Here is a 25,298-nt window from a genome sequence, read left to right as displayed (position 1 = left end):
CTGCCATAGTGACCGTCATATGCTCGCTGCCATAGTGACGGTGCCATAGTGACGCGGTGCCATACTGCTAGCTGCATAGTGACCTCATACTGCTAGCTGCCATAGTGACCGGTGCATACTTCTCGCTGCCAATAGTGACCAAGGTGCATCTGCTCGCTGCATAAGTGACCGTGCCATACTGCTCGCTGCCATAGTGACCGGTGCCATACTGCTCGCTGCCATAGTGACCGGTGCCATACTGCTCGCTGCCATAGTGACCGGTGCCATACTGCTCGCTGCCATAGTGACCGGTGCCATACTGCTCGCTGCCATAGTGACGGTGGCCATACTGCTCGTGCATAGTGACCGGTGCATATGCTCGCTGCCATAGTGACCGGTGCCATACTGCTCGCTGCCATACTGCTCTGGCCATAGTGACCGGTGCCATACTGCTTCGCTGCCCATAGTGACCGTTGCCATCTGCTCGCTGCCATACAGCTCCGCTGCCATATGCTCGCGCCATAGTGACCGGTGCCATACTGCTCGCTGCCATAGTGACCGGTGCCATACTGCTCGCTGCCATAGTGACCGGTGCCATACTGCTCGCTGCCATAGTGACCGGTGCCATACTGCTCGCTGCCATAGTGACCGGTGCCATACTGCTCGCTGCCATAGTGACCGGTGCCATACTGCTCGCTGCCATAGTGACCGGTGCCATACTGCTCGCTGCCATAGTGACCGGTGCCATGCTGCTCGCTGCCATAGTGACTGGTGCCATACTGCTCGCTGCCAGTAGTGACGCGTGCATATGCCGCTGCCATAGTGACGGTGCCATAGCTGTCGCTGCCATAGTGACCGTGTGCCATACCTGCTCGCTGCCATAGTGACCGGTGCCATACTGCTCGCTGCCATAGTGACCGGTGCCATGCTGCTCGCTGCCATAGTGACTGGTGCCATACTGCTCGCTGCCATAGTGACCGGTGCCATACTGCTCGCTGCCATAGTGACGGGTGCCATACTGCTCGCTGCCATACTGACCGGTGCCATTACATTGCCAGGCAGAAGTGATACAGTGACCCCTGCTGGCCACACTTGGAATTGACATTATTACACCCAGCAAAAGACTCAGTCCTTACCCACCCCTCCTGCAGGCCAGTTCTTCCGGGCAATGTGCCCCCTATATGTAGCCCCCTCCTGCTGCCGACAGTTAGGGGTGAGTCACATGACCAAGCTTTCAGATACCCGCAGGCACTTCTGGTGACCAAACTAAAGTTGCCAAATCGGGCAAACTCATTTGACTATGAGCCCCCCCCCCACTATTGTACGGTGGGGGGGCTCAAACAGGCCTAACAAACACCTACAGAGGTTAAAATCCTTGCTTGGCATGGCAGGGGGTGACCAAGGTTGCCCAACAGACAAATCCGCTGGCGAAATGATTTGCAGCCCCCCTAGAACATGAGGCCCCTCTATTTATCCGGCTCAATGTCAGCCTGTCCCAGTGCAGCTGTCTGGGAGCTCAGGCGCGGGAAGGGTTAACTGTCTGGCTGCCGTATTTATAACTGACCTTCCTGTGAGAGACCGCAGCCGTGGGGATAATGGATGGCAGGGTGCCCGTTGTTTTGTCGCCTGTGCCCAAGGTTAAACCGTAAGCTCATCTGGGGAGGCAGAGAAGGTAGTGCGGCCCTGGATCAGGCCCCCAGCAAAGGAGGTAGGGATGTGTATAGAGCTCACATCTCTAAAATCCAAAGCTGAAAGAAGCATGGCTGCACAGAAAGCATTGCAGCCTTCAGGGAGGCCTCACACAGCTAATGGGCCAATCAGTGTGGGTTTAATCCATGCCTGTTTATATAGGGGTGAACAGGTCCCCCTGATTCTCAGAGCTGCAGTACCCCCCCCCCCCCCCCCCCCGGGCACATACTCTGCTACAGGCGCTGCTGTACACGCTACATACATTATTCATGGGATCACTCATATCTTATTTATGTTACATATCTCCCTGGGCTCCTCCCGGGCAGCGCTAGTGGCCCCGCGGCACAACAGCAGGGGGCAGGACCCACAGCCATGGGGGGCACACAAAGAGATAGGACCCAGTAGGATCCTGCTCCCTTCCCACGTGTGAGGAAAAGACTGTAAGCTCTTGCTGTCAGGGCTGTGTGCCAGGGGTCATAATTAAATAGTTTGACTTTCATTGGGTGCAACTTATTGACCCTGTACATGGGCTGAGAAGGTGCAACTTGGTCTGGAGGGGTTAAGTCAGCAACTGTAATGAGACACCTTAAGTATGGCCCCCATAAGCCTTGCCCCATCTTGCCCTATCTCCATTTTGCCCTACTGTCCCCATCTTGCCCTACTGTCTCCATCTTGTCCTACTGTCCCCATCTTGTCCTACTGTCTCCATCTTGTCCTACTGTCTCCATCTTGTCCTACTGTCTCCATCTTGCCATACTGTCTCGATCTTGTCCTACTGTCTCCATCTTGTCCTACTGTCTCCATCTTGTCCTACTGTCTCCATCTTGTCCTACTGTCTCCATCTTGTCCTACTGTCTCCATCTTGTCCTACTGTCTCCATCTTGTCCTACTGTCTCCATCTTGCCATACTGTCTCCATCTTGTCCTACTGTCTCCATCTTGTCCTACTGTCTCCATCTTGTCCTACTGTCTCCATCTTGTCCTACTGTCTCCATCTTGTCCTACTGTCTCCATCTTGCCATACTGTCTCCATTTTGCCCTACTGTCTCCATCTTGCCCTGCTGTCTCCATCTTGCCCTACAGTCTTCATCTTGCCCTACTGTCTCCATCTTGCCCTACTGTCTCCATCTTGCCCTACTGTCTCCATCTTGCCCTACTGTCTCTATCTTGCCCTACTGCCCCATTCTGTCCTACTGTCTCCATCTTGCCCTACCAGCCTCCATCTTGCCCTACCTGTCTCCCATCTTGTCCTAGCTGTCTTCATCTTGCCCTACAGTCTTCATCTTGCCCTACAGTCTCCATCTTGCCCTACAGTCTCCCATCTTGCCCTACAGTCTCCATCTTGCCCTACTGTCTCTATCCTTGCCCTACTGTCTCCATCTTGCCCTACAGTCTTCATCTTGCCCTACTGTCTCCATCTTGCCCTACTGTCTCCATCTTGCCCTACTGTCTCCATATTGCCCTACTGTCCCATTCTGTCCTACTGTCTCCCATCTTGCCCTACAGTCTTCATCTTGCCCTACTGTCTCCCATCTTGCCCCTACTGTCTCCATCTTGCCCTAACTGTCTCCATCTTGCCCTACTGTCTCTATCTTGCCCACTGTCCCATTCTGTCTCTGTCTCCATCTTGCCCTACAGTCTCCATCTTTGCCCTACTGTCTCCATCTTGCCCTACAGTCTTCATCTTGCCCTACAGTCTCCATCTTGCCCTACTGTCTCTATCTTGCCCTACTGTCCCATTCTGTCCTACTACCACTACTGTCCCATTCTTGCCCTACTGTCTCCATCTTGCCCTACTGTCTCCATCTTGCCCTACAGTCTCTCATCTTGGCCCTACTGTCTCCATCTTGCCCTACAGTCTCCATCTTGCCCTACATCTCACTGCTACTGTTCCATCTTGCCCTACTGTCTCCATCTTGCCCTACAGTCTCATCTTGCCCTACTGTCTCCATCTTGCCCTACTGTCTCCAATCTTGCCTGCTTCATCTTGCCTACTGTCTCCATCTTGCCCCTACTTGTCTCCCTTGCCCTACAGTCTCCATCTTGCCCTACAGTTCCATCTTGCCCTACTGTCTGTCTCCATCTTGCCCTACTGTCCTCCATCTTGCCCTAACTGTCTCCATCTTGCCCTACAGTCTCCATCTTGCCCTACTGTCTCCATCTCTTGCCACTACTGTCTCCATCTTGCCCTACTGTCTCCATCTTGCCCTACAGTCTCCATCTTGCCCTACAGTCTCCATCTTGCCCTACTGTCTCCCATCTTGCCCTACAGTCTTCATCTTGCCCTACTGTCTCCATCTTGCCCTACTGTCTCCATCTTGCCCTACAGTCTTCTTGCCCTTCCATCTTGCCCTAACTGTCTCCATCTTGCCCTACAGTCATCTTGCCTACAGTCTCCATCTTGCCCTACTGTCTCCATCTTGCCCTACTGTCTCCATCTTGCCCTACTGTCTCCATCTTGTCCTACTGTCTCCTTCTTGCCCTACTGTCTCCATCTTGCCCTACTGTCTCCATCTTGCCCTACTGTCTCCATCTTGCCCTACTGTCTCCATCTTGTCCTACTGTCTCCATGTTGTCCTACTGTCTCCATCTTGGGTAAGAGGTTGAGCAGAGAGTTGGGCAGGGAGTTGGGCAGAGTATGAAGGCTGTGTGGGACAGACCGTGCTACACACACAGAGGCAGTAGTGGGAATGAACCGTGCAGTTACTCTCCTGCTCCTCCTTCCCCCCCCGCAGGGGCTGCTGAGTAATAGGGAGGATGCTGATCCGACTCCCGGGGAAGCCGCACAGTCTGACAGGGAGAGAGAGGCAGGAGGGTTATTAGCCCCACAGCACCACAGGGGTTAATCCGGAGGAACGGTGGGAAGGAGCGGCGACTCTGCAATGTCTGACCTCTAGCAGGGGTAGGGGCACTAAACTGCGCCAAGGGGGGAGCAGGTCTCACAACACCCAGCCTGAAGTGCCCCCCAGTCTGACGTGCCCCCCTGGCACCCCGGGGAGAGCTGAGCGAGAGGCGCCACTGCGGTAAGTCACCCATATCCCCTCTTACTCCATGTAGAGCTGCCCCTGCAGCATTAATAGCCCCAGTGACTCCTTTATATCATATATATGGCACCCTGCCCACAGCCAGCACCCCAATATCTGTATGTATAATATATAGGCACAGATATACCCCCCCCCACTGTCACAGTGTAACCCCCATATCATATATGCACATAATGTAACTGTATAATATATAGGCACATATATACCCCCCATCTTTCCCCCAGCCGCCCCCCCCCCCCCCCCCACTGTCACAGTGTAACCCCATATCATATATGCCACATAATGTAACTGTATAATATATAGGCACAGATATACCCCCATCTTTCCCCCAGCCCCCCCCCGCACTGTCACAGTGTAACCCCCATATCATATATGCACATAATGTAACTGTATAATATATAGGCACAGATATACCCCCCATCTTTCCCCAGCCCCCCCCCCCCCCCCCCCCCCCCCCCCACTGTCACAGTGTAACCAGCATGGCAGCGCAGTAACACCTATCTCTCTGGGTTATATGGGTGGTGCCAGCACTTAATGGGTTAATGGCGCTGACTTATGTTCTGCCCCATCTCCTACACTTGTAGTAGCAGGTTATTTAGGAGATATACAGTATATATATATAACCGGCACCCCCACCCCTCCCAACCCGGTGCCTTTGATAAATAGCCCTGTCTGCTTGTGCGCGTAACCTCATCCGCGTGTCCCCTGGGGCCCCAGCCACAATGACATGTCTCTATCATCCATTTTCTCTCCTTCCCCCCCCCCCCCCAGTTGCCCCGGCAGGGATAAAATACAAAATCCAGACCAATATTGATCCCCATATCCTTAGTGTATATGAGTGGTACCCATCTTAGCCTCTGTCCCGCCCCCTGCATTTATCATTGAGTGACATGGGCACCAACCAATTATTGGGCACAAACTCTCCCATCAATATTGGCCTTTTGTACCTGCCCCCGCCCCTGGGAAATGCCCCCGCTCATTCATTACAGCGATAGCCATTGTTAAGTTCTCCATTAATTGGGTGACCCCTTTGTCCCGGCACTCATAGGGGCAGATTTATTGCAATCCAATCTGGGCGGGCCCCATAGATTAACACTTTCCTGCCTGTTTGATCAATGTGTTAATCTGTTGCATTGAGTCCACTCCAGTGGGAGGTCCCAAAAGGGAGAAGATCAGATCTGAAGGCCAGGCGTGGAATTTAGTTGGCCTTTTTTTTTTATTGGGTCTCCATTTTGCTAAGATGGCAGGGCCCACCACCCAGGGGTACAGTGAACTAATAACCGGGGTCTAAATTGTATAGTGCCCGTGATTTCTGATAGTAGCCCTGGTTGTAGTATGGACAGACAGGTAGATAGCTGGAGATATGTACTGAATACCCACTATAAACCTGGCCACACATAGGCCAATAAAAGTTCCCGACGCTCCCAACAAATAGACCAAGTGACTGCAATCATGTCTTTCTCAAGTGGGTCCTCATAGGTCCATTGCACGGATCCAATTAGCCTTTCTGTAGGTTTGTGGAGTGTAGGAAGAGTATCCAGAGAAGACATGGTGGGAACACACAAACTAACTGGAGACAGTGGCCAGCTCAGGATTGAACCCAGGACCCCCAGCAGTGGTAACCACTAAGCCTCCCACTTAGCTGCAGTTCAAAAACAAAGGAAGGGCGGTTATAGACCAACATTGCAGATGCAGCCAACATACGTGGGCGAATAAACGTTTCCACCACCCGATCCACCACCCATCCACTTCCACGCAATGGTTGTCTCTCACTTCCACATCTCAGCCAGCAGCGAGCTTTTCATATTCTGTTAGAATGAGGAAAGAGCACAAATAATGATGTCTGTCTCTTTGCTTGGTAGGAGTCACTCTTGGAAACATCCTACGATGAAGAACAAAACCACGCTTGATGACTAAGGATACCGTATTCCCAGAAGAACTGGCTCGTTAACAAGACCGACAGCAGCAGCTCTCCATAAAAAACATCTTATCCCTTCCGGATATTCAACTTATTAGTGATAAATAGGTCTTCTACTACCTCTGCACTTTCCGATATGGACAACTAAAGCCAGTGTCATGGTCCTACGCCACCAGTTCTAGAACAGTAGGGGGGAGATGTTTAAATAAAACGACTAACAACATACAAGCTGGAGATAAAGGTTGATGGAACTAACCAGACATCTGGTATGGGATTACTAATAGTTCCTAGGACTGAGGAACTAGATGCCTATCTGGTCTGGGATTAGTAACTGGTCCTTAGATTAAGAAGCCCCTTTTCTCTGTGGGTCGTTGGATCTCGTCAAACCGGAGTGCCTATCTAGTGTTGGATTACAAATAGTTCCTTAGTTACAGGAGGCAGAGGGATGATGGATCTCATAAATGTTGGAGAGGGATTGCTTGAACTGGATTCCTATCTGGTCCAGCATTACTAACGGTTCCTTGGTTAAGGGAGTCAGGTTCTCTGAGGGTCACAGGATCATATCAATGTCATAGTTGCTTGACCGGTCATTGGATCTCATCAAGGTTGCTTGATAAAGAACTGGATTCCTATCTGGTCCAGCATTACTAACTGTTCCTTGGTTGATGGAGTCCGTTTCTCTGAGGGTCACTGGATCTCATCAATGTCATAGTTGCTTGACTGGTCATTGGATCTCATCAAACTGGAGTGCCTAGTGTTGGATTACAAATTGTATCTTTGTACAGAGGCAGAGGGCTGTCAGATCTCCTCAAGGTTGGAGAGGGATATTCCTATCTGGTCTAGGGTTACTAAATGTTCCTTAGTTGAAGGAGTAATTTTTTTGAGGGTCTTTGAATCTCTCATCAAGATCACAGAGCGATTGCTCGATAAAGAACTGGATTCCTATCTGGTCCAGCATTACTAACTGTTCCTTGGTTGATGGAGTCCGTTTCTCTGAGGGTCACTGGATCTCATCAATGTCATAGTTGCTTGACAAAAAACTGGGTCTTGGATTACAAATTGTTTCTTTGATAGAGGAGGCAGAGGGCAGTCGGATCTCCTCAAGGTTGGAGAGGGATATCCCTATCTGGTCTAGGGTTACTAAATGTTTCTTGAGGGTCTTTGGATCTCATCAAGATCACAGAGGGATTGCTCGATAAAGAACTGGATTCCTATCTGCTCTAGCATTACTCATTGTTTCTTTGTTGAAGGAGTCAGTTTCTCTGAGGGTCATTGGATCTCATCGAGATCACAGAGGAATTGCTTAATAAAGAACTGAATTCCTATCTGCTCTAGCATTACTCATTGTTTCTTTGTTGAAGGAGTCAGTTTCTCTGAAGGTCATTGGATCTCATCGAGGTCACAGAGAAATTGCTTAATAAAGAACTGAATTCCTATCTGGTCTAGGATTAGTCATTGTTTCTCAGATGAAGGAGCCACATCCCTGAGGAACGGTGGATCTCATCAAGGTCATATAGGGATTGTAGATTCCTAGAAATTGTGGGATTGCTAACTATAAGGACCTAATATCACCACGAGGTATATGAGGGAAACCTTGGAAGACCTATATAAACATGATCTTGCAACTCCTTAGAGTTGTAAGGCAAGATATCCATGAAATAATGGATAATGGTGCAAAGACAATCCATGGTGTTATTAAGACACTACTGTTGATGGCATTAACTTGGGATTGCCCAATAGGAACTTATCCGTGACCATAGGCTAACCATGAGTTATCAAGAAATAATGGACCCCTGTGCGCTGAACCTTAGCTGCTTTCATATAAATGAGCAGGAGAAGAACAGTGGGCCTAATATCACTCTGCTCAACGATAAGGCGTTTGTCCTCCCAATTTTCTCCACCGCCGCAAAGATACGGGTGGCCATTACATGTATCCTCTTCGTCTTCTCAACTTGCTTCAACGTGGCTGCCCTGTGGACGATCACCTACAAGTACAGGAAGAAATCCCACATCCGCATCCTTATTATCAACTTGGTGGCCGCTGACCTCTTCATTACTCTGGTTGTCATGCCCTTGGACGCTGTGTGGAATGTCACCCTTCAGTGGTACGCCGGAGACTTGGCGTGCAGGGTCCTCATGTTCCTGAAGCTGGCCGCCATGTACTCATCCGCCTTTGTTACGGTGGTGATCAGCTTGGATCGCCAGGCTGCCGTCTTGAACCCGTTAGGAATCAGGGATGCAAAGAAGAAGAATAAAATAATGCTGTGCGTGGCTTGGTCTCTGAGCTATCTACTGGCAATCCCACAGGTAGGTAGCCATGAAAATACCTACGGCCAAGGGCCGTATCGACCCATAAAACATAAAATGAATGCGCAGGAATTTTTTAGCTCATTGTTGACTCTTCTGCTCATTGTTGACCCTTCTGCTCATTGTTGACCCTTCTGCTCATTGTCCTTCAGGGGGGCTGGTCTGTTTTTTTAAAATCTGTTGCCCAACCTTGGGGTAAATTTATTGGCTCACAAGCGGATTATCCAATGGGCAGTGGTATCATCTTTAGGTTAAAGTGAATAAATAATCAAGGCGGCTAGTGACAGGGGTCTGATCGTTATTCACTTAACGAATGATGAAAGGTGTCCTTCACTCTTTAACATCTTAATTCTTCCAGCACAACCTTCCCTGGGGAAAGAACAGTCAGCACGCTGATTAAGTTAGTTACTAATAGAGCTGTCTGTGCAAGGATCTATTCACTATCTGTAGGTTAGGCACAATCAAGGGAAACTTGAACTAAAATGATCCAATTGGAGAAACAAGAGAGTACAGAAGGGTAGAAAAAATAGACACAATAATGTGGGCTGTTCCTGCTGGATTGTGCTTGGTGCTGGGCAGTTACTATACTGCTACTATGGCTACGTTCTTCAGGTGTATGGGGTCCTCTCTTGTGGGGTTCCTAGCTCGTGTTGATCTGTCCATGGAGGACCACATCCAAAGTGGCAATACAGCCTTTACCTGATGAGCCTTCCCAACCTGTCCAATAGACACCTGCCCAATATTCAGCTCGATCAGTGAGGTTGTTGAACGGGCCCAAAAAGCTTCTGTTTTTTTTGGTGTGGGTTTTTGTAAGTGACCCACTGGGCAAAGGACATGTAAGAGACTCTTGTGTACGGAGCACCAGGTACTCTATTCCATTTCTGGGACCTTCTGGGCTGCACTATTTTGGGGCATATTTTTGAGGTTCGTACTCCCCTAATCATTCTGCACTCCCCCATACCCAGCAGAAAGACTAGTCAAAGGGTAAATTACTGTGATTTTCCCTGGTGCAACAACGTGAGTCAAGCATGAGTCAACCACTGCAGTGCTGGGCTCGAGACATCACAAGCCATTTAGCCGCTCCTCTGAGATATCTACTGTATTAACGAACAACCTTATGAGCAACCAATCGGGAAAAGAGGAATATTGATCCAAGACCAGCAAGTCCCACTGGCCATTGAGTCATATTATCAGTGACCTATCAAAGCTGTCACTTGGGGCATGCGTTTCTTTTATTGCACGGGTTCTGATTAACATTTGTTGGTGCGGTTTATAGAGTAAGGTTATATATACAGCCAGCCTTCATGGACCCTGAGCATGACCAAATACGAGCAAGGTGCCACCTATCCAATGAAACAAGGATCATGCTTGAGAGACTGCAGAGTTCCATGTTGGAATGATACTCTCTATGGTGGGATACAAGCAGAACATTGCTTGTAAGGGTTCCAACAAGTTGACCAAGCTCTGTCCCAGGGGAAAGCTGAATATTGGTACTGCAGGTCCAACCCTTTCATGGTGACCATCTCTTGGGTTCTACCACTAACCAAAGAACTCTCTCTCAGCTCTTTGTATTCCACACAGTGAGCAGATCCGAGCCGGTACACTTTGTCCAGTGCGCAACGGTGGGCAGCTTCCAAGCCCATTGGCAAGAGACCATCTACAACATGTTCACCTTCTTCTGCCTCTTCCTGCTGCCCCTCCTCATCATGGTGTTCTGCTACGCCCGCATCCTGATGGAGATAACTCACAAGATGAAGGCAGCTTGTGGTGAGTGCTACAGTCATAAAAATGCCTTTAGGGGACGGTTACAGAATCTTGTGGGACCAGGAGAGGCGGCAAGAAAACTCTTTATGGACCATGACTGGAGGGGTGACTAGGAAACTCCTTATGAACCATCACTGGGGGGTTTGAATAGAGAATGTCTCATGAACTTCCCTGGGAGGTTGACTAGGAAAATCCTTTAGGGGAGGTGGTGGTAATTATCGTATTTCAGATTGAAGGTTGGGGAAGCTTTATTGACTCACTAGGGGAAGGCTAGATATCTTGGCATGGACCATCTCTTGGGGGGGGGGATGACTAGGCAACTCCTAATGGACCATCACTGGGTGATGTGAATAGAGAATGTCTCATGAACTTCCCTGGGAGGAGGTTGACTAGGAAAATCCTTTAGGGGAGGTGGTGGTAATTATCTTATTTCAGATTATGGGGGAACACTTTTTTGACTGTCACTAGGGGAAGGCTAGATATCTTGGCATGGACCATCTCTTGGGGGGGGGGATGACTAGGCAACTCCTAATGGACCATCACTGGGGGCTGGTCAGAGAGTTCCTACCTGCTGAAGTGGTGAGGCAAATCAAGCTCTTGGGTTTAGGGTAAGATCACTTAGACCCACAGACCATATACAGCACCCAGTATAGTCCTCCAGTCTTCCTGCTCAGATATAAAAAGGGTGAGGTTGGGTGTCAATACTGGGTGCCTATTTTAAATGCAATAATTTATTCCCCCCCCCCAGTTTCTTCCAAAGAAATCGACCTTCGGCGCTCATCAAACAACATCCCCCGGGCTCGGATGAGAACTTTGAAGATGTCCTTGGTTATAGTGCTGACGTTCATCGTGTGCTGGACACCCTACTACCTCCTAGGGATTTGGTACTGGTTTTCCCCAGAAATGCTGACTAAGGAGAAAGTTCCCCCGTCCCTCAGCCACATCCTCTTCCTCTTCGGACTCCTGAACACGTGCCTGGATCCCATCATCTACGGACTCTTCACCATCCACTTCCGACGGGAGATCAGAAGGGTGTGCCGATGTGCCGCCCAAGGAAAGGACCACGACACCGCCTCTTTGGGCACTGGGTCGTTCCGGATCTCCACAACCACCGTGCCTATGAAGAGGGCAGTTCTGGGGGGCTCCGGTAAGCTTGAATTAGAGGTTACGGGGTACGGTCTCCATTCAGGAAAATGTGAGCAATGTCGGGGAAAGATTATGGAGAGTTTCATGTGAACATTGAACACAAGCACAATCCAGACTGTGCACCCCAACGGGCACCATTTATGGACACAACACGACCAATCGGGGGCTCAGATTCCTCAGAGCAACGAATTTCACTGCCAGACAGCTCTCTCTTCCCGACCTTCACCTGGATGGATGTTTGGGGAGTTCCGATCACGCTGGGAAAGCAACGCCAATTATCAGACACAACCATTTTGCCTTAGCCGTGCCGCGCACCACAAACCATCTCCAAATCAATAAAATTCAGGTTGGATTTGGCCTTTTTGTCTTTCAATAAGTTTCTTTTCTGCCGGGCTGTGAGGGGTTAAACACTTAACAGAGATGATGTCTTCCCTCATCAACGTCACTGCCAGTTTGGGCCCTTAATGGAAGGAGAACCACTGGGGAATAAACCCACAGCCTCCCTAGTACAGCAGAACTGAATTCTACTATAATGGCCGCCTGCAAGAAGCTGCCAATCTCCAAGTCACTCAGTGCCTGCTAATAAGTAACTAAAGATTCCCCCGCCGACCCGATTCCCCCAGAGAACTTCCACCCGGGGCCCCAGATAGGAACAAACCCATAAACACGTCGGTGCCATTAGTACAGTTTGGGCCTAGGGGGGACCGACCCATAAACACGTCGGTGCCATTAGTACAGTTTGGGCCTAGGGGGGACTGACCCATAAACACGTCGGTACCATTAGTACAGTTTGGGCCTAGGGGGGACTGACCCATAAACACGTCGGTGCCATTAGTACAGTTTGGGCCTAGGGGGGACTGACCCATAAACACGTCGGTACCATTAGTACAGTTTGGGCCTAGGGGGACTGACCCATAAACACGTCGGTACCATTAGTACAGTTTGGGCCTAGGGGGGACTGACCCATAAACACGTCGGTGCCATTAGTACAGTTTGGGCCTAGGGGGGACTGACCCATAAACACGTCACTGCCATTAGTACAGTTTGGGCCTAGGGGGGACTGACCCATAAACACGTCGGGTACCATTAGTACAGTTTGGGCCTAGGGGGGACCGACCCATAAACACGTCGGTGCCATTAGTACAGTTTGGGCCTAGGGGGGACTGACCCATAAACACGGTCGGTGCCATTAGTACAGTTTGGGCCTAGGGGGACTGACCATAAACACGTCGGTGCCATTAGTACAGTTTGGGCCTAGGGGGGACCGACCCATAAACACCTCACTGCCATTAGTACAGTTTGGGCCTAGGGGGACCGACCCATAAACATGTCAGTACCATTAGTACAGTTTGGGCCTAGGGGGGACTGACCCATAAACACATCGGTGCCATTAGTACAGTTTGGGCCTAGGGGCGACTGACCCATAAACACGTCGGTGCCATTAGTACAGTTTGGGCCTAGGGGGACTGACCCATAAACACGTCGGTGCCATTAGTACAGTTTGGGCCTAGGGGCGACTGACCCATAAACACGTCGGTGCCATTAGTACAGTTTGGGCCTAGGGGCGACTGACCCATAAACACGTCACTGCCATTAGTACAGTTTGGGCCTAGGGGGGACTGACCCATAAACACGTCGGTGCCATTAGTACAGTTTGGGCCTAGGGGGACTGACCCATAAACACGTCGGTACCATTAGTACAGTTTGGGCCTAGGGGGGACTGACCCATAAACACGTCGGTGCCATTAGTACAGTTTGGGCCTAGGGGGGACTGACCCATAAACACGTCGGTGCCATTAGTACAGTTTGGGCCTAGGGGGGACTGACCCATAAACACGTCGGTACCATTAGTACAGTTTGGGCCTAGGGGGGACTGACCCATAAACACGTCGGTACCATTAGTACAGTTTGGGCCTAGGGGGGACTGACCCATAAACACGTCACTGCCATTAGTACAGTTTGGGCCTAGGGGGGACTGACCCATAAACACGTCACTGCCATTAGTACAGTTTGGGCCTAGGGGGGACTGACCCATAAACACGTCGGTGCCATTAGTACAGTTTGGGCCTAGGGGGGACTGACCCATAAACACGTTGGTGCCATTAGTACAGTTTGGGCCTAGGGGGACTGACCCATAAACACGTCGGTGCCATTAGTACAGTTTGGGCCTAGGGGGGACTGACCCATAAACACGTCGGTACCATTAGTACAGTTTGGGCCTAGGGGGGACTGACCCATAAACACGTCGGTACCATTAGTACAGTTTGGGCCTAGGGGGGACTGACCAATAAACACGTCGGTGCCATTAGTACAGTTTGGGCCTAGGGGGGACCGACCCATAAACACGTCGGTGCCATTAGTACAGTTTGGGCCTAGGGGGGACTGACCCATAAACACGTCGGTGCCATTAGTACAGTTTGGGCCTAGGGGGGACTGACCCATAAACACGTCGGTACCATTAGTACAGTTTGGGCCTAGGGGGACTGACCCATAAACACGTCGGTACCATTAGTACAGTTTGGGCCTAGGGGGGACTGACCCATAAACACGTCGGTGCCATTAGTACAGTTTGGGCCTAGGGGGGACTGACCCATAAACACGTCGGTGCCATTAGTACAGTTTGGGCCTAGGGGGGACTGACCCATAAACACGTCGGTGCCATTAGTACAGTTTGGGCCTAGGGGGACTGACCCATAAACACGTCGGTGCCATTAGTACAGTTTGGGCCTAGGGGGGACTGACCCATAAACACGTCGGTGCCATTAGTACAGTTTGGGCCTAGGGGGGACTGACCCATAAACACGTCGGTGCCATTAGTACAGTTTGGGCCTAGGGGGGACTGACCCATAAACACGTCGGTTGCCATTAGTACAGTTTGGGCCTAGGGGGGACTGACCCATAAACACGTCGGTGCCATTAGTACAGTTTGGGCCTAGGGGGGACTGACCCATAAACACGTCGGCTCGTGGCTGGGGCCATAAGGGCATTAGTACAGTTTGGGCCTAGGGGGGACTGACCCATAAACACGTCGGTGCCATTAGTACAGTTGGGCCTAGGGGGGACTGACCCATAAACACGTTGGTGCCATTAGTACAGTTTGGCCTAGGGGGGACTGACCCATAAACACGTCACTGCCATTAGTACAGTTTGGGCCTAGGGGGGACTGACCCATAAACACGTCACTGCCATTAGTACAGTTTGGGCCTGGGGGGACTGACCCATAAACACGTCACTGCCATTAGTACAGTTTGGGCCTAGGGGGGACTGACCCATAAACACGTCGGTGCCATTAGTACAGTTTGGGCCTAGGGGGGACTGACCCATAAACACGTCGGTACCATTAGTACAGTTTGGGCCTAGGGGGGACTGACCCATAAACACGTCGGTACCATTAGTACAGTTTGGGCCTAGGGGGGACTGACCCATAAACACGTCGGTACCATTAGTACAGTTTGGGCCTAGGGGGGACTGACCCATAAACACGTCGGTGCCATTAGTACAGTTTGGGCCTAGGGGGGACTGACCCATAAACACGTCGGTGCCATTAGTACAGTTTGGGCCTAGGGGGGACCGACCCAGAACCGACCCCGACCGCACAGAACTGCAGAGAATACTGCGCAGAGAATCCTTTCAGTACAGAGTAATTATCCTGCATGAAGACTGAGTGGGGGCAGCGGTTAATGTAATACAGGTACTTGAGGAGAGCTGCTCGGAATGATAAAGTGCCTCTGAAGAAAAACCTATGGTTCTGAAAGCTCTGAGTTCCTATAAATAATATTGCGGGGGCGCAGAGAGCGCAGTGGGGGCTACTGGTTCTGCTGATGGCGGAACCCTCCAATCAATACTCAGTGACACACAGCAATAACCGCTAATGGCTCTGCCCCACGGGGACAGTGGCGCCAATAATAAAAACCCGTGCTTATTAGCTCACTGGCTGCCGCCATACACCGAGCCGGGGCATTCCATAACATGACTCACGAGCAAGGAGCTCCCCCTGGTGGCTGTTAGGGGCACAGCACTACCAGTATATAGTAAGGAAAGCCCAGCACTTTGCAGCTGCTGAACTACAATTCCCAGAATGCAACAGTCACATAGTTACATAGTTACATAGTTACATAGGGTTGAAAAAAGACCTGTGTCCATCAAGTTCAACCCATCCAAGTAAACCCAGCACACCTAACCCACACCTACCAATCTATACTCACATACATAAACTATAAATACAACCACTAGTACTAACTGTAGATATTAGTATCACAATAGCCTTGGATATTCTGATTGATCAAGAACTCATCCAGGCCCCTCTTAAAGGCATTAACAGAATCTGCCATTACCACATCACTAGGAAGGGCATTCCATAACCTCACTGCCCTCACCGTGAAAAACCACCTACGCTGCTTCAAATGGAAGCTCCGTTCCTCTAATCTAAAGGGGTGACCTCTGGTGCGTTGATTGTTTTTATGGGAAAAAAGAACATCCCCCAACTGCCTATAATCCCCTCTAATGTACTTGTACAGAGTAATCATGTCCCCTCGCAAGCGCCTCTTTTCCAGAGAAAACAACCCCAACCTCGACAGTCTAACCTCATAGTTTAAATCTTCCATCCCCTTAACCAGTTTAGTTGCACGTCTCTGCACTCTCTCCAGCTCATTAATATCCTTCTTAAGGACTGGAGCCCAAACTGCACTGCATACTCAAGGTGAGGCCTTACCAGGGACCTATAAAGGGGCAAAATTATGTTCTCATCCCTTGAGTCAATGCCCTTTTTTATACAAGACAGCACTTTATTTGCTTTAGTAGCCACAGAATGACACTGCCTGGAATTAGACAACTTGTTATCAACAAAAACCCTAGATCCTTCTCCATTAAGGAAACCCCCAACACACTACCATTCAGTAGATAGTTTGCGTTTATATTATTTCTACCAAAGTGCATAACTTTGCACTTATCAACATTGAACCTCATTTTCCAGTTTGCTGCCCAGTTATCTAATTTTGTCAAATCGCTCTGCAAAGCGGCACATCCTGCATGGAACTTATAGTTTTGCACAATTTTGTGTCATCAGCAAAAATAGAAACAATACTGTCTATGCCCACCTCCAGGTCATTAATAAACAAGTTAAACAGCAAAGGCCCAAGGACTGACCCCTGCGGTACTCCACTAACCACACTGGTCCAATTAGAAAATGTTCCATTTACAACCACTCTTTGTACTCTATCCTTCAGCCAGTTCTCTATCCAATTACAAATATTATGTTCTAGGCCAATATTCCTTAATTTGATCATTAACCTTCTGTGAGGTACTGTATCAAACGCTTTAGCAAAGTCCAAGTAGATGACATCAACTGCCATTCCAGCATCAAGGTTCCTACTCACCTCCTCATAAAAGGCAACTAAATTAGTCTGGCAAGATCTGTTACGCATAAAACCATGCTGGCACAAACTAATAGTATTGTGAACTGCAATGTATTCAAGTACCCTATCCCTTATTACCCCTTCCAAAAGTTTTCCTACTACTGATGTCAGACTAACAGGCCTATAGTTTTCAGGCTGAGAACGGGATCCCTTTTTAAATAACGGCACCACATTAGCAATCCGCCAGTCTCTTGGCACCATGCCAGACCTCAATGAATCCTGAAAAATTAAGTGAAGAGGTTTGGCAATCACAGCGCTCAGCTCATATAATACCCTGGGATGAATCCCATCCGGCCCTGGACCTTTGTTTACCTTTACATGTTCAAGTCTCTTTTGAATTTCCTCCCGAGTGACCCATGCGTCAGTAGCTAAATTACTAGAACTGGGCATATTACAAGGGAAGCCTTCATTATCTGGCTCCTCAGATGTATAGACAGATGAAAAATAAGAGTTCAAAATTTCAGCTTTTTCCCCGTTTTCATCAACCAACGTACCCCCCCGTGATAATAAAGTTCCCACCCCTTCTTGCTTCATTTTTTTACTATTCACATAATTAAAAAATAATTTTGGATTCTTTTTACTCCTAGCAGCAATATCCCTTTCCATCTCTATTTTAGCTTGCCTGATAGCTTTTTTGCATGCTTTATTTGCTTCCTTGTACCTGATGAAAGTTTCTGCTGTCCCAGCTAACTTGAATGCCCTAAAAGCACGTTTTTTCTTACCAACCTCGACAATAACACTTTTATTCAGCCATAAAGGTTTTGCTTTGCGATGCCTCTCCTTGCTTACTAGGGGGATATACTGTTGCGTATACCTACAAAGCAATGTTTTAAAGATGTTCCATTTTCCTTCTGTGTCTAACCCCATGAAAAGCCTTTCCCAGTTGACACATTGCAGAGATGCCCTTATACTGGCAAAGTCTGCACGTCTAAAATTGAGTGTTTTAGTTACTCCCTTATAGCGCTGTCTCTGCAGCATTATCTCAAAGGAGACCATGTTGTGATCACTGTTCCCCAAATGCTCACCCACACAAATGTTAGAGATAAGTTCATTATTATTAGAAATCACCAGGTCCAAAATAGCGTCATTCCTAGTGGGTTCTTGAACTGCCTGAAATAAAAAGTTGTCATTTAGCATATTTACAAACCTACTAGCTTTTTCTGACTTAGCCACCCCATTACTCCAGTCAATGTCCGGATAATTAAAGTCCCCCATAACAACAACTTGACCCAGTTTTGAAGCCTCCTCCATTTGCAACAATAGCTGGGCCTCATCCCCCTCATCTATACGGGGTGGTTTATAACATACACCAATGATCATTTTCTTTGTGACCTTCAGCCCTACTGAAATTTCTACCCAAAGAGATTCGACGTTTTCATTGGTAATGTCTTTATTACATGGCTTTAAGTCTGACTTTACGTAAAGACAAACCCCTCCACCCTTTTTAATCTCTCTGTCCCTCCTAAAAAGTGTATACCCATTTAAATTCACAGCCCAGTCGCATTTATCATCCCACCAGGTCTCAGTGATACCTATTAAATCATAATTTTCAATACATGCAATAGCTTGCAGCTCCCCTAATTTACCCGACAAGCTACGCGCATTAGCCAGCATGCAGCGGAGATTATTACTTCTCCCTCTGATGTTTACATTAGCTAAGGGAGAATTAGAGCTAAGGCAATTATGAGACTGCTTTCCTTGTAACGGAAGCTCCTTATCTGATAAACTATATGCCCCCCTCACTCCTCCCCCACAATCCTTTGCTAGTCCCCCTACCCCGTCTACACTAATTTTCCCATGGAATTCTAGCTCACCCACCCCCCCCTTGTCTAGTTTAAACACTCCTCCAACCTCTTAACCATTCTCTCCCCTAGCACAGCAGACCCCCTTCCATTGAGGTGCAATCCGTCAGGGCTGTATAGATTGTACCCCAAGGAAAAGTCAGCCCAGTGCTCTAGGAACCCAAACCCTTCCTTCCTACACCAAGACTTTAGCCACGCATTTAGCTCCCTAAGCTCCCGCTGTCTCCCTAAACTTGCACGCGGCACCGGCAAAATTTCCGAAAAAATGACATTGGAGGACCTTTGCCTAATCTTAGAGCCTAGATCCCTGAACTCACTCTTTAAAGTCCCCCACCTACCGTTCATTTTGTCGTTAGTACCGATATGTACCAAGACAGCCGGGTCTTGCCCAGCCCCTCCCAATAATGTGTCAACCCGATCAACCACATGCCGAACCCTGGCACCAGGAAGACAGCAAACTGTCCGGTTGAAGCGATCCGCTTGACAGATTACCCTGTCCACTTTCCTAATGATCGAATCCCCTATAACCACCATCTGTTTAGGCCTAGCTCTGCTCTCCTCCCCACCACTACTAGTGAAACTGGTCTCCCGGCTGTTAGAGAGATCAGCCTCACCTAGAACCGCCAATCCAGAGTTCACACTCCCATCTTCTTCACACAATCTGGCAAATCTGTTGGGATGCGCAAACCCTGGAGCAGCCTCCCTTTTCCTTTTCCCCACACTAGATTTTCTAACTGTCACCCAGCTTACTGCCCTATCATCCTTTTGCTGCTCCCCTCCCCCCCTACTATCTGACCCCACTAGTTCTTGTTCAGTTAACAAGAGACCCCTCTCAAGATTGTTGATTGAACGCAGTGTTGCGACGTGTTCCTCTAGGACTCTAACGCGAGCCTCTAAAGTGGCAATTCGCTCACATCCACAACAGAGGTATGCACTTTGGAACTGTTGTTCCACAACTGCATACATGTGGCAGGCTGTGCACTGTGTCAGACCTTCAATGTTGCTACCACTCATTCTCCCAGTTACAAGAACAGTTAAACAAAAATAGGTGAAAGGACTTGTAGTAAATACCTTGTTTTACCTTGTTTTTAACTCCCTTAGTGTTTAACTCCCTGAGTTTATAACTCCACTTACAGAGTCCCACTTAAAGAGCAATCACTTACAGAGCACCTACCACCAGAGCAAGCTCCACTGGAGTGCCTGTGGTTCTATTTATGCAGTCTGTAAAGGTGAACTAATCAAACCCCACCCTCCTCAAGCTGAGGGTAATTACAAGGGAATGTAACCTGCTGTAAGCCTATGGATCCCACAAACTTTGTAAATTAGCTCCAAAAACAACAATTACTTATGAAAAAAATAAATAAAACCCAACAGTAAAAAAACACAATGGTTTTGATAAAGTTAGTAAAGAATACTTATCCCTTTTTAGTTGAAATGAAAGCAAGTTGATTTGGCGTTACCCAGACCTGGCATAAGGGGAATAAAAAAAAAAAAATTATTAGAAACCCAGTAACATAAAAGGCTTTATTGGTAAGAATTTAGGGACCATTGCCAGCACAGTGAATACAAAACAAAGGGGAACCCTTTGAACCCCCCAATGTATTGGGGCCACCGGAGACGCGGCAGCGGGTCACGAACATCTTTTTGCAAAATTAAAAACCTTTTTATAGGGCAAACGACACACGAAAACGATGAACGGTCACCGAGCCAATGACCTGCCCAGATACAGGGGGACACTGCTTGGGGGGAGGGGGAATCAGTGATCCAATGTACAAAAAAAGGGGCGGGGAATTAGATGGGGGGTGACTAACGTCGTCTTCTTTCTGGGCTCCGGCTCCTCCTCCTCCCACTTCTGCAAAACAGCGGAGAAAAGAGGGAAATAAGTGAAATGCTGAGAGGGCAGCTCAGAAATGGCCCCGGAACCTAAACTGCCCCGATCTAGCGACGCCATTGGCTCCCTGGTTGGGCCACTATGAGCCATGGAAACACAAGGTTCTTGCCCAATGCCCTTATATGCACTTACCTCCTCTTCCCTTTGGGCGGGCCGCGGACAAATCCCCAGTCTACGCTGATTGGCTGCCCCATGAGGTCTTGCCCGTTTAACCCTTCCATGGCTGCCAGGGCTTCCTTGTACGTCTCATATTCCACCAGCGCGTAGCCCTGCAGGTTAGGGGAGCAGAGAGTCATTAGGGGCTTGGGGGTATTTCCAACTGCCCCCCTTAAAGGGACAGGTCACCTTTTAATATGTCATAGTATGGCCAATTCTAAGCAACTTTCCAATTGGTCTTCATTTTTTATCTTATAGTTTTTGAATGATTTGCCTTCCTCTTCTGCCTCTTCCCAGCTGTCAAATGGGGGTCACTGACCCCGGCAGCCTAAACCTGAGGCTCCAGTTTAATTGTTACTTTTTATTATGTATCTTTCTACTCAGCCCCTCCCCTACTCATATATCAGTCACTCTCTCAAACCTGGTTACTAAGGTAAATTGGACCCTAGCAACCAGATAGCTGCTGAAATTGCAAACAGGACAGCCCTGAAATAAAAATAATTCAGAAGCTACCAGTAATAAAATATGAAGACCAATTGCAAATTGTCTCAAAATAGTGACATCATATTAAATGTTACCCAAAGGGGACAATGAATCCTGATCCAAAATAGCCCAATGGGTTCAAGCCAATCCTCACCTTTTTCCAATGAGAAGTGATGGATTATGGGAAGCAGAGGGAATTTTAGTCCCATAATGCATCTCTTCAACACGGAACAAGGTGAGAATATTAACCCGGCCCAAATGACTGGAACAGAACCACTCACCTTAAGGAAGCCGGTCCTCCGGTCCAGATTCAGGTGGATGTTCTTGATCTCCCCAAATTCTCCAAACTTATCGTGTATATCCTCCTCTGTGGCTTCCTCGTGCACCCCGGTCACAAACAGGATCCAGCCTTCCACAGCTGCGGGGGGAGAGTGCACCCCGTTATACAGTGATAGGACCTCCCCCCAACAGGCCCCGCCTTCTGTGTCTCAGCCCAAGTAAATGAGACAGGGAGAGAGCAACAGTGCCACCCCCTGGCCACAAACCATAGTGCAGCAATAAAGAGTTCTGCTTTCAGGCTGCAGTGGGTTCCAGCACGGAGGACTAAGGGCTCCCAGCATGCAGTGCAGCAGTAGTTTCTGCGGGCGTACCCCCATACAGCACTGGCAGCGCCGGGGTCCCTACACAAGGGCAGTTCTGTGGGGCCGTATAACAGAAATGACAGGGAGAGGGGGGTGGGGCACTTACATCTTTGGGGGCCCGGCTCGTCCCCATCCTGCTCCACACTGTCATAGTCTTCCCGGATCCTCGCTCTGGTGCCTTCATCTTAAAGCAAAAGGACAACAAAGTGAACTCCATCGCCAACAAGTAACCCTACAGCCTGGCGCTTGTACCAGCCAATCAGGGACCTACCTGCACCGAATCCTCTGCCCTTCCTTTTCTTGGCCTTTTCCTTCAGTTTGTGGATACTCTCTGGAACCAAAGGAAACGTACATTACCAGTCATACTCCAACCAATATGGCGGCACCACCAGTCACATGACCTATAACCTCTACAAGGTCCAATGAAATCCAGTTTAATCAAGAGGCTTCTCATCAGTTCATTACTTCATTTCAATAGACCGGAACCAACTAATACTACTCTCACTGTCCTACTGCCCAATCCCACTGGTCTGGCCAACCCCACAGTATAAAGGCTCCTTATTCACTCACCCTGCCTTCTATACAAACTGCAGTCACAACTTGCCCTCATAGTAAGGAACCCCTTCCTATGCTGATGGTGAGATACCCTTTCCTCCCCACCCCCAATGTATCACTCATTCCCCCTCTCTTGGTAGGGAACCCCATAACCTGACTGCCCTTACAGTAAGGAACCCCTTCCTATGCTGATGGTGAGATCCCCTTTCCTCCCCACCCCCAGTGAATCACTCATTCCCCCTCTCTGGGTAGGGAACCCCATAACCTGACTGCCCTTACAGTAAGGAACCCCTTCCTATGCTGATGGTGAGATCCCCTTTCCTCCCCACCCCCAATGTATCACTCATTCCCCCTCTCTGGGTAGGGAACCCCATAACCTGACTGCCCTTACAGTAAGGAACCCCTTCCTATGCTGATGGTGAGATCCCCTTTCCTCCCCACCCCCAATGTATCACTCATTCCCCCTCTCTTGGTAGGGAACCCATAACCTGACTGCCCTTACAGTAAGGAACCCCTTCCTATGCTGATGGTGAGATCCCCTTTCCTCCCCACCCCCAGTGAATCACTCATTCCCCCTCTCTGGGTAGGGAACCCCATAACCTGACTGCCCTTACAGTAAGGAACCCCTTCCTATGCTGATGGTGAGATCTCCTTTCCTCCCCACCCCCAATGTATCACTCATTCCCCCTCTCTTGGTAGGGAACCCCATAACCTGACTGCCCTTACAGTAAGGAACCCCTTCCTATGCTGATGGTGAGATCCCCTTTCCTCCCCACCCCCAGTGAATCACTCATTCCCCCTCTCTGGGTAGGGAACCCCATAACCTGACTGCCCTTACAGTAAGGAACCCCTTCCTATGCTGATGGTGAGATCTCCTTTCCTCCCCACCCCCAATGTATCACTCATTCCCCCTCTCTTGGTAGGGAACCCCATAACCTGACTGCCCTTACAGTAAGGAACCCCTTCCTATGCTGATGGTGAGATCCCCTTTCCTCCCCACCCCCAATGTATCACTCATTCCCCCTCTCTTGGTAGGGAACCCCATAACCTGACTGCCCTTACAGTAAGGAACCCCTTCCTATGCTGATGGTGAGATCTCCTTTCCTCCCCACCCCAATGAATCACTCATTCCCCCTCTCTGGGTAGGGAACCCCATAACCTGACTGCCCTTACAGTAAGGAACCCCTTCCTATGCTGATGGTGAGATCCCCTTTCCCCCCCCCACCCCCAATGTATCACTCATTCCCCCTCTCTTGGTAGGGACACACACAGATAACAATAAATGGTTGGCCAGAGAGAATATTGTAAAACGTAAAAGCCCACAGGGAGGCTGAAAGCGGCACAATTTCCCAGCAGCCTTTATAAAACCACGTGGTCCCCGTTATCCCCCCCCCCCCCCCCCCTTGTGCTGTACCCTCTCTGAGCGCTCATCCCTATCAGTCCCGCAAGCACCAGGCCTCATTCCCGGCCTCCTTACTGAGCGGCACACTCTATACACCAGCCCTACACGCAGCCATACCGTCCCCATCTTCATCCATAGCGAAGTCTTCCCCGCCAGCTTCGTGTAAATCCAGCACATCCGCCATGTTCGCTACCGACCAGCTCCGAGTTACCGCGTACTGAAGCTCGGCTTCTCGGCAGCGCTAAACAACAGCTTCCGGCACGGCAAACTACGTAGTAAAGAAAGCGCCACTATGACGGAAGTGACGAAATGTCCTCCAGTTGCGCGCCATGTTGGGGAGGTCTGGCTAGGTTTAGTACTGAAGCGGCCCCATTAAATGTACATTAGAGATGTATTAATCAGATGAGCAGTAGCACCTTGTGTTTTATATAATGCAATGTTTATCTGTATGTAATCTGAGGAAAGCCTCTGTTAGCATACATGATTCTATCCAATTAGTATTGGTTTTATTCCTGTGGGGGTGTAAATGGAAATAGTTGCGAAGAAGGTATTTATCAGTGTTTTTCTGGCTTTGCGCCCCCTTTTTGCACCAACATGTAACAGTGAATTCATCTGTAAACATAGTAAATATGGACTCTAGTGAATATCCCCTGTGGGATCAGTGGTTTATGGACCCTTTGTATTTACAGTAATGGTGTCTGCCTCGTCCCTGAACATCAGCAATGCAACATCTGTAGTTACTCTGCCTACTGGCATGGGGCAACTCATTCCCCGGTTATTTCAGCACTTCATCCTAGACTGAAAACATGGAGATCTCACCATCAGCATAGGAAGGGGTTCCTTACTGTAAGGGCAGTCAGGTTATGGGGTTCCCTACCAAGAGAAGGGGAATGAGTGATACATTGGGGGTGGGGAGGAAAGGAGATCTCACCATTAGCATAGGAAGGGGTTCCTTACTGTAACGACAGTCAGATTATGGGGTTCCCTACCAAGAGAGGGGGAATGAGTGATACATTGGGGGTGGGGAGGAAAGGGGATCTCACCATCAGCATAGGAAGGGGTTCCTTACTGTAACGACAGTCAGATTATGGGGTTCCCTACCAAGAGA

At 49.1% G+C, this 25,298-nt stretch overlaps 2 protein-coding genes across 3 annotated transcripts; one reads left to right on the top strand and one right to left on the bottom strand.

The window, feature by feature from the left end:
- The first annotated feature begins 4,368 nt into the window (after positions 1-4,368).
- Positions 4,369-12,217, top strand: gnrhr (gonadotropin releasing hormone receptor). 2 transcript variants are annotated; one of them, XM_031906897.1, is made up of 4 exons: positions 4,369-4,690; positions 6,574-8,936; positions 10,499-10,703; positions 11,449-12,198. In XM_031906897.1, exons 2-4 carry the CDS (start codon positions 8,397-8,399, stop codon positions 11,934-11,936), a joined length of 1,233 nt encoding a protein of 410 aa, XP_031762757.1. In that variant the 5' UTR covers positions 4,369-4,690; positions 6,574-8,396; the 3' UTR covers positions 11,937-12,198. The 2 variants fall into 2 exon arrangements, with proteins under 2 accessions (XP_031762757.1, NP_001107549.1); NM_001114077.1 differs by lacking the exon at positions 4,369-4,690 and having other exon boundaries at positions 8,390-8,936; positions 11,449-12,217.
- Positions 12,218-20,568: 8,351 nt separating this feature from the next.
- On the bottom strand, positions 20,569-24,379 carry rbm8a (RNA binding motif protein 8A). Its single transcript, NM_001045682.1, is given in 6 exon segments — positions 20,569-20,914; positions 21,086-21,222; positions 21,874-22,010; positions 22,340-22,417; positions 22,505-22,564; positions 24,308-24,379. Coding segments are annotated over 6 exon segments (525 nt in total). The 5' UTR covers positions 24,375-24,379; the 3' UTR covers positions 20,569-20,868.
- Positions 24,380-25,298: the final 919 nt, after the last annotated feature.

The sequence above is a fragment of the Xenopus tropicalis genome, chromosome 8 (genome assembly GCF_000004195.4).
Source record: "Xenopus tropicalis strain Nigerian chromosome 8, UCB_Xtro_10.0, whole genome shotgun sequence".
Classification (NCBI taxonomy): Eukaryota; Metazoa; Chordata; class Amphibia; order Anura; family Pipidae; genus Xenopus; species Xenopus tropicalis.
This window is presented reverse-complemented; position numbering and strand designations above follow the sequence as displayed.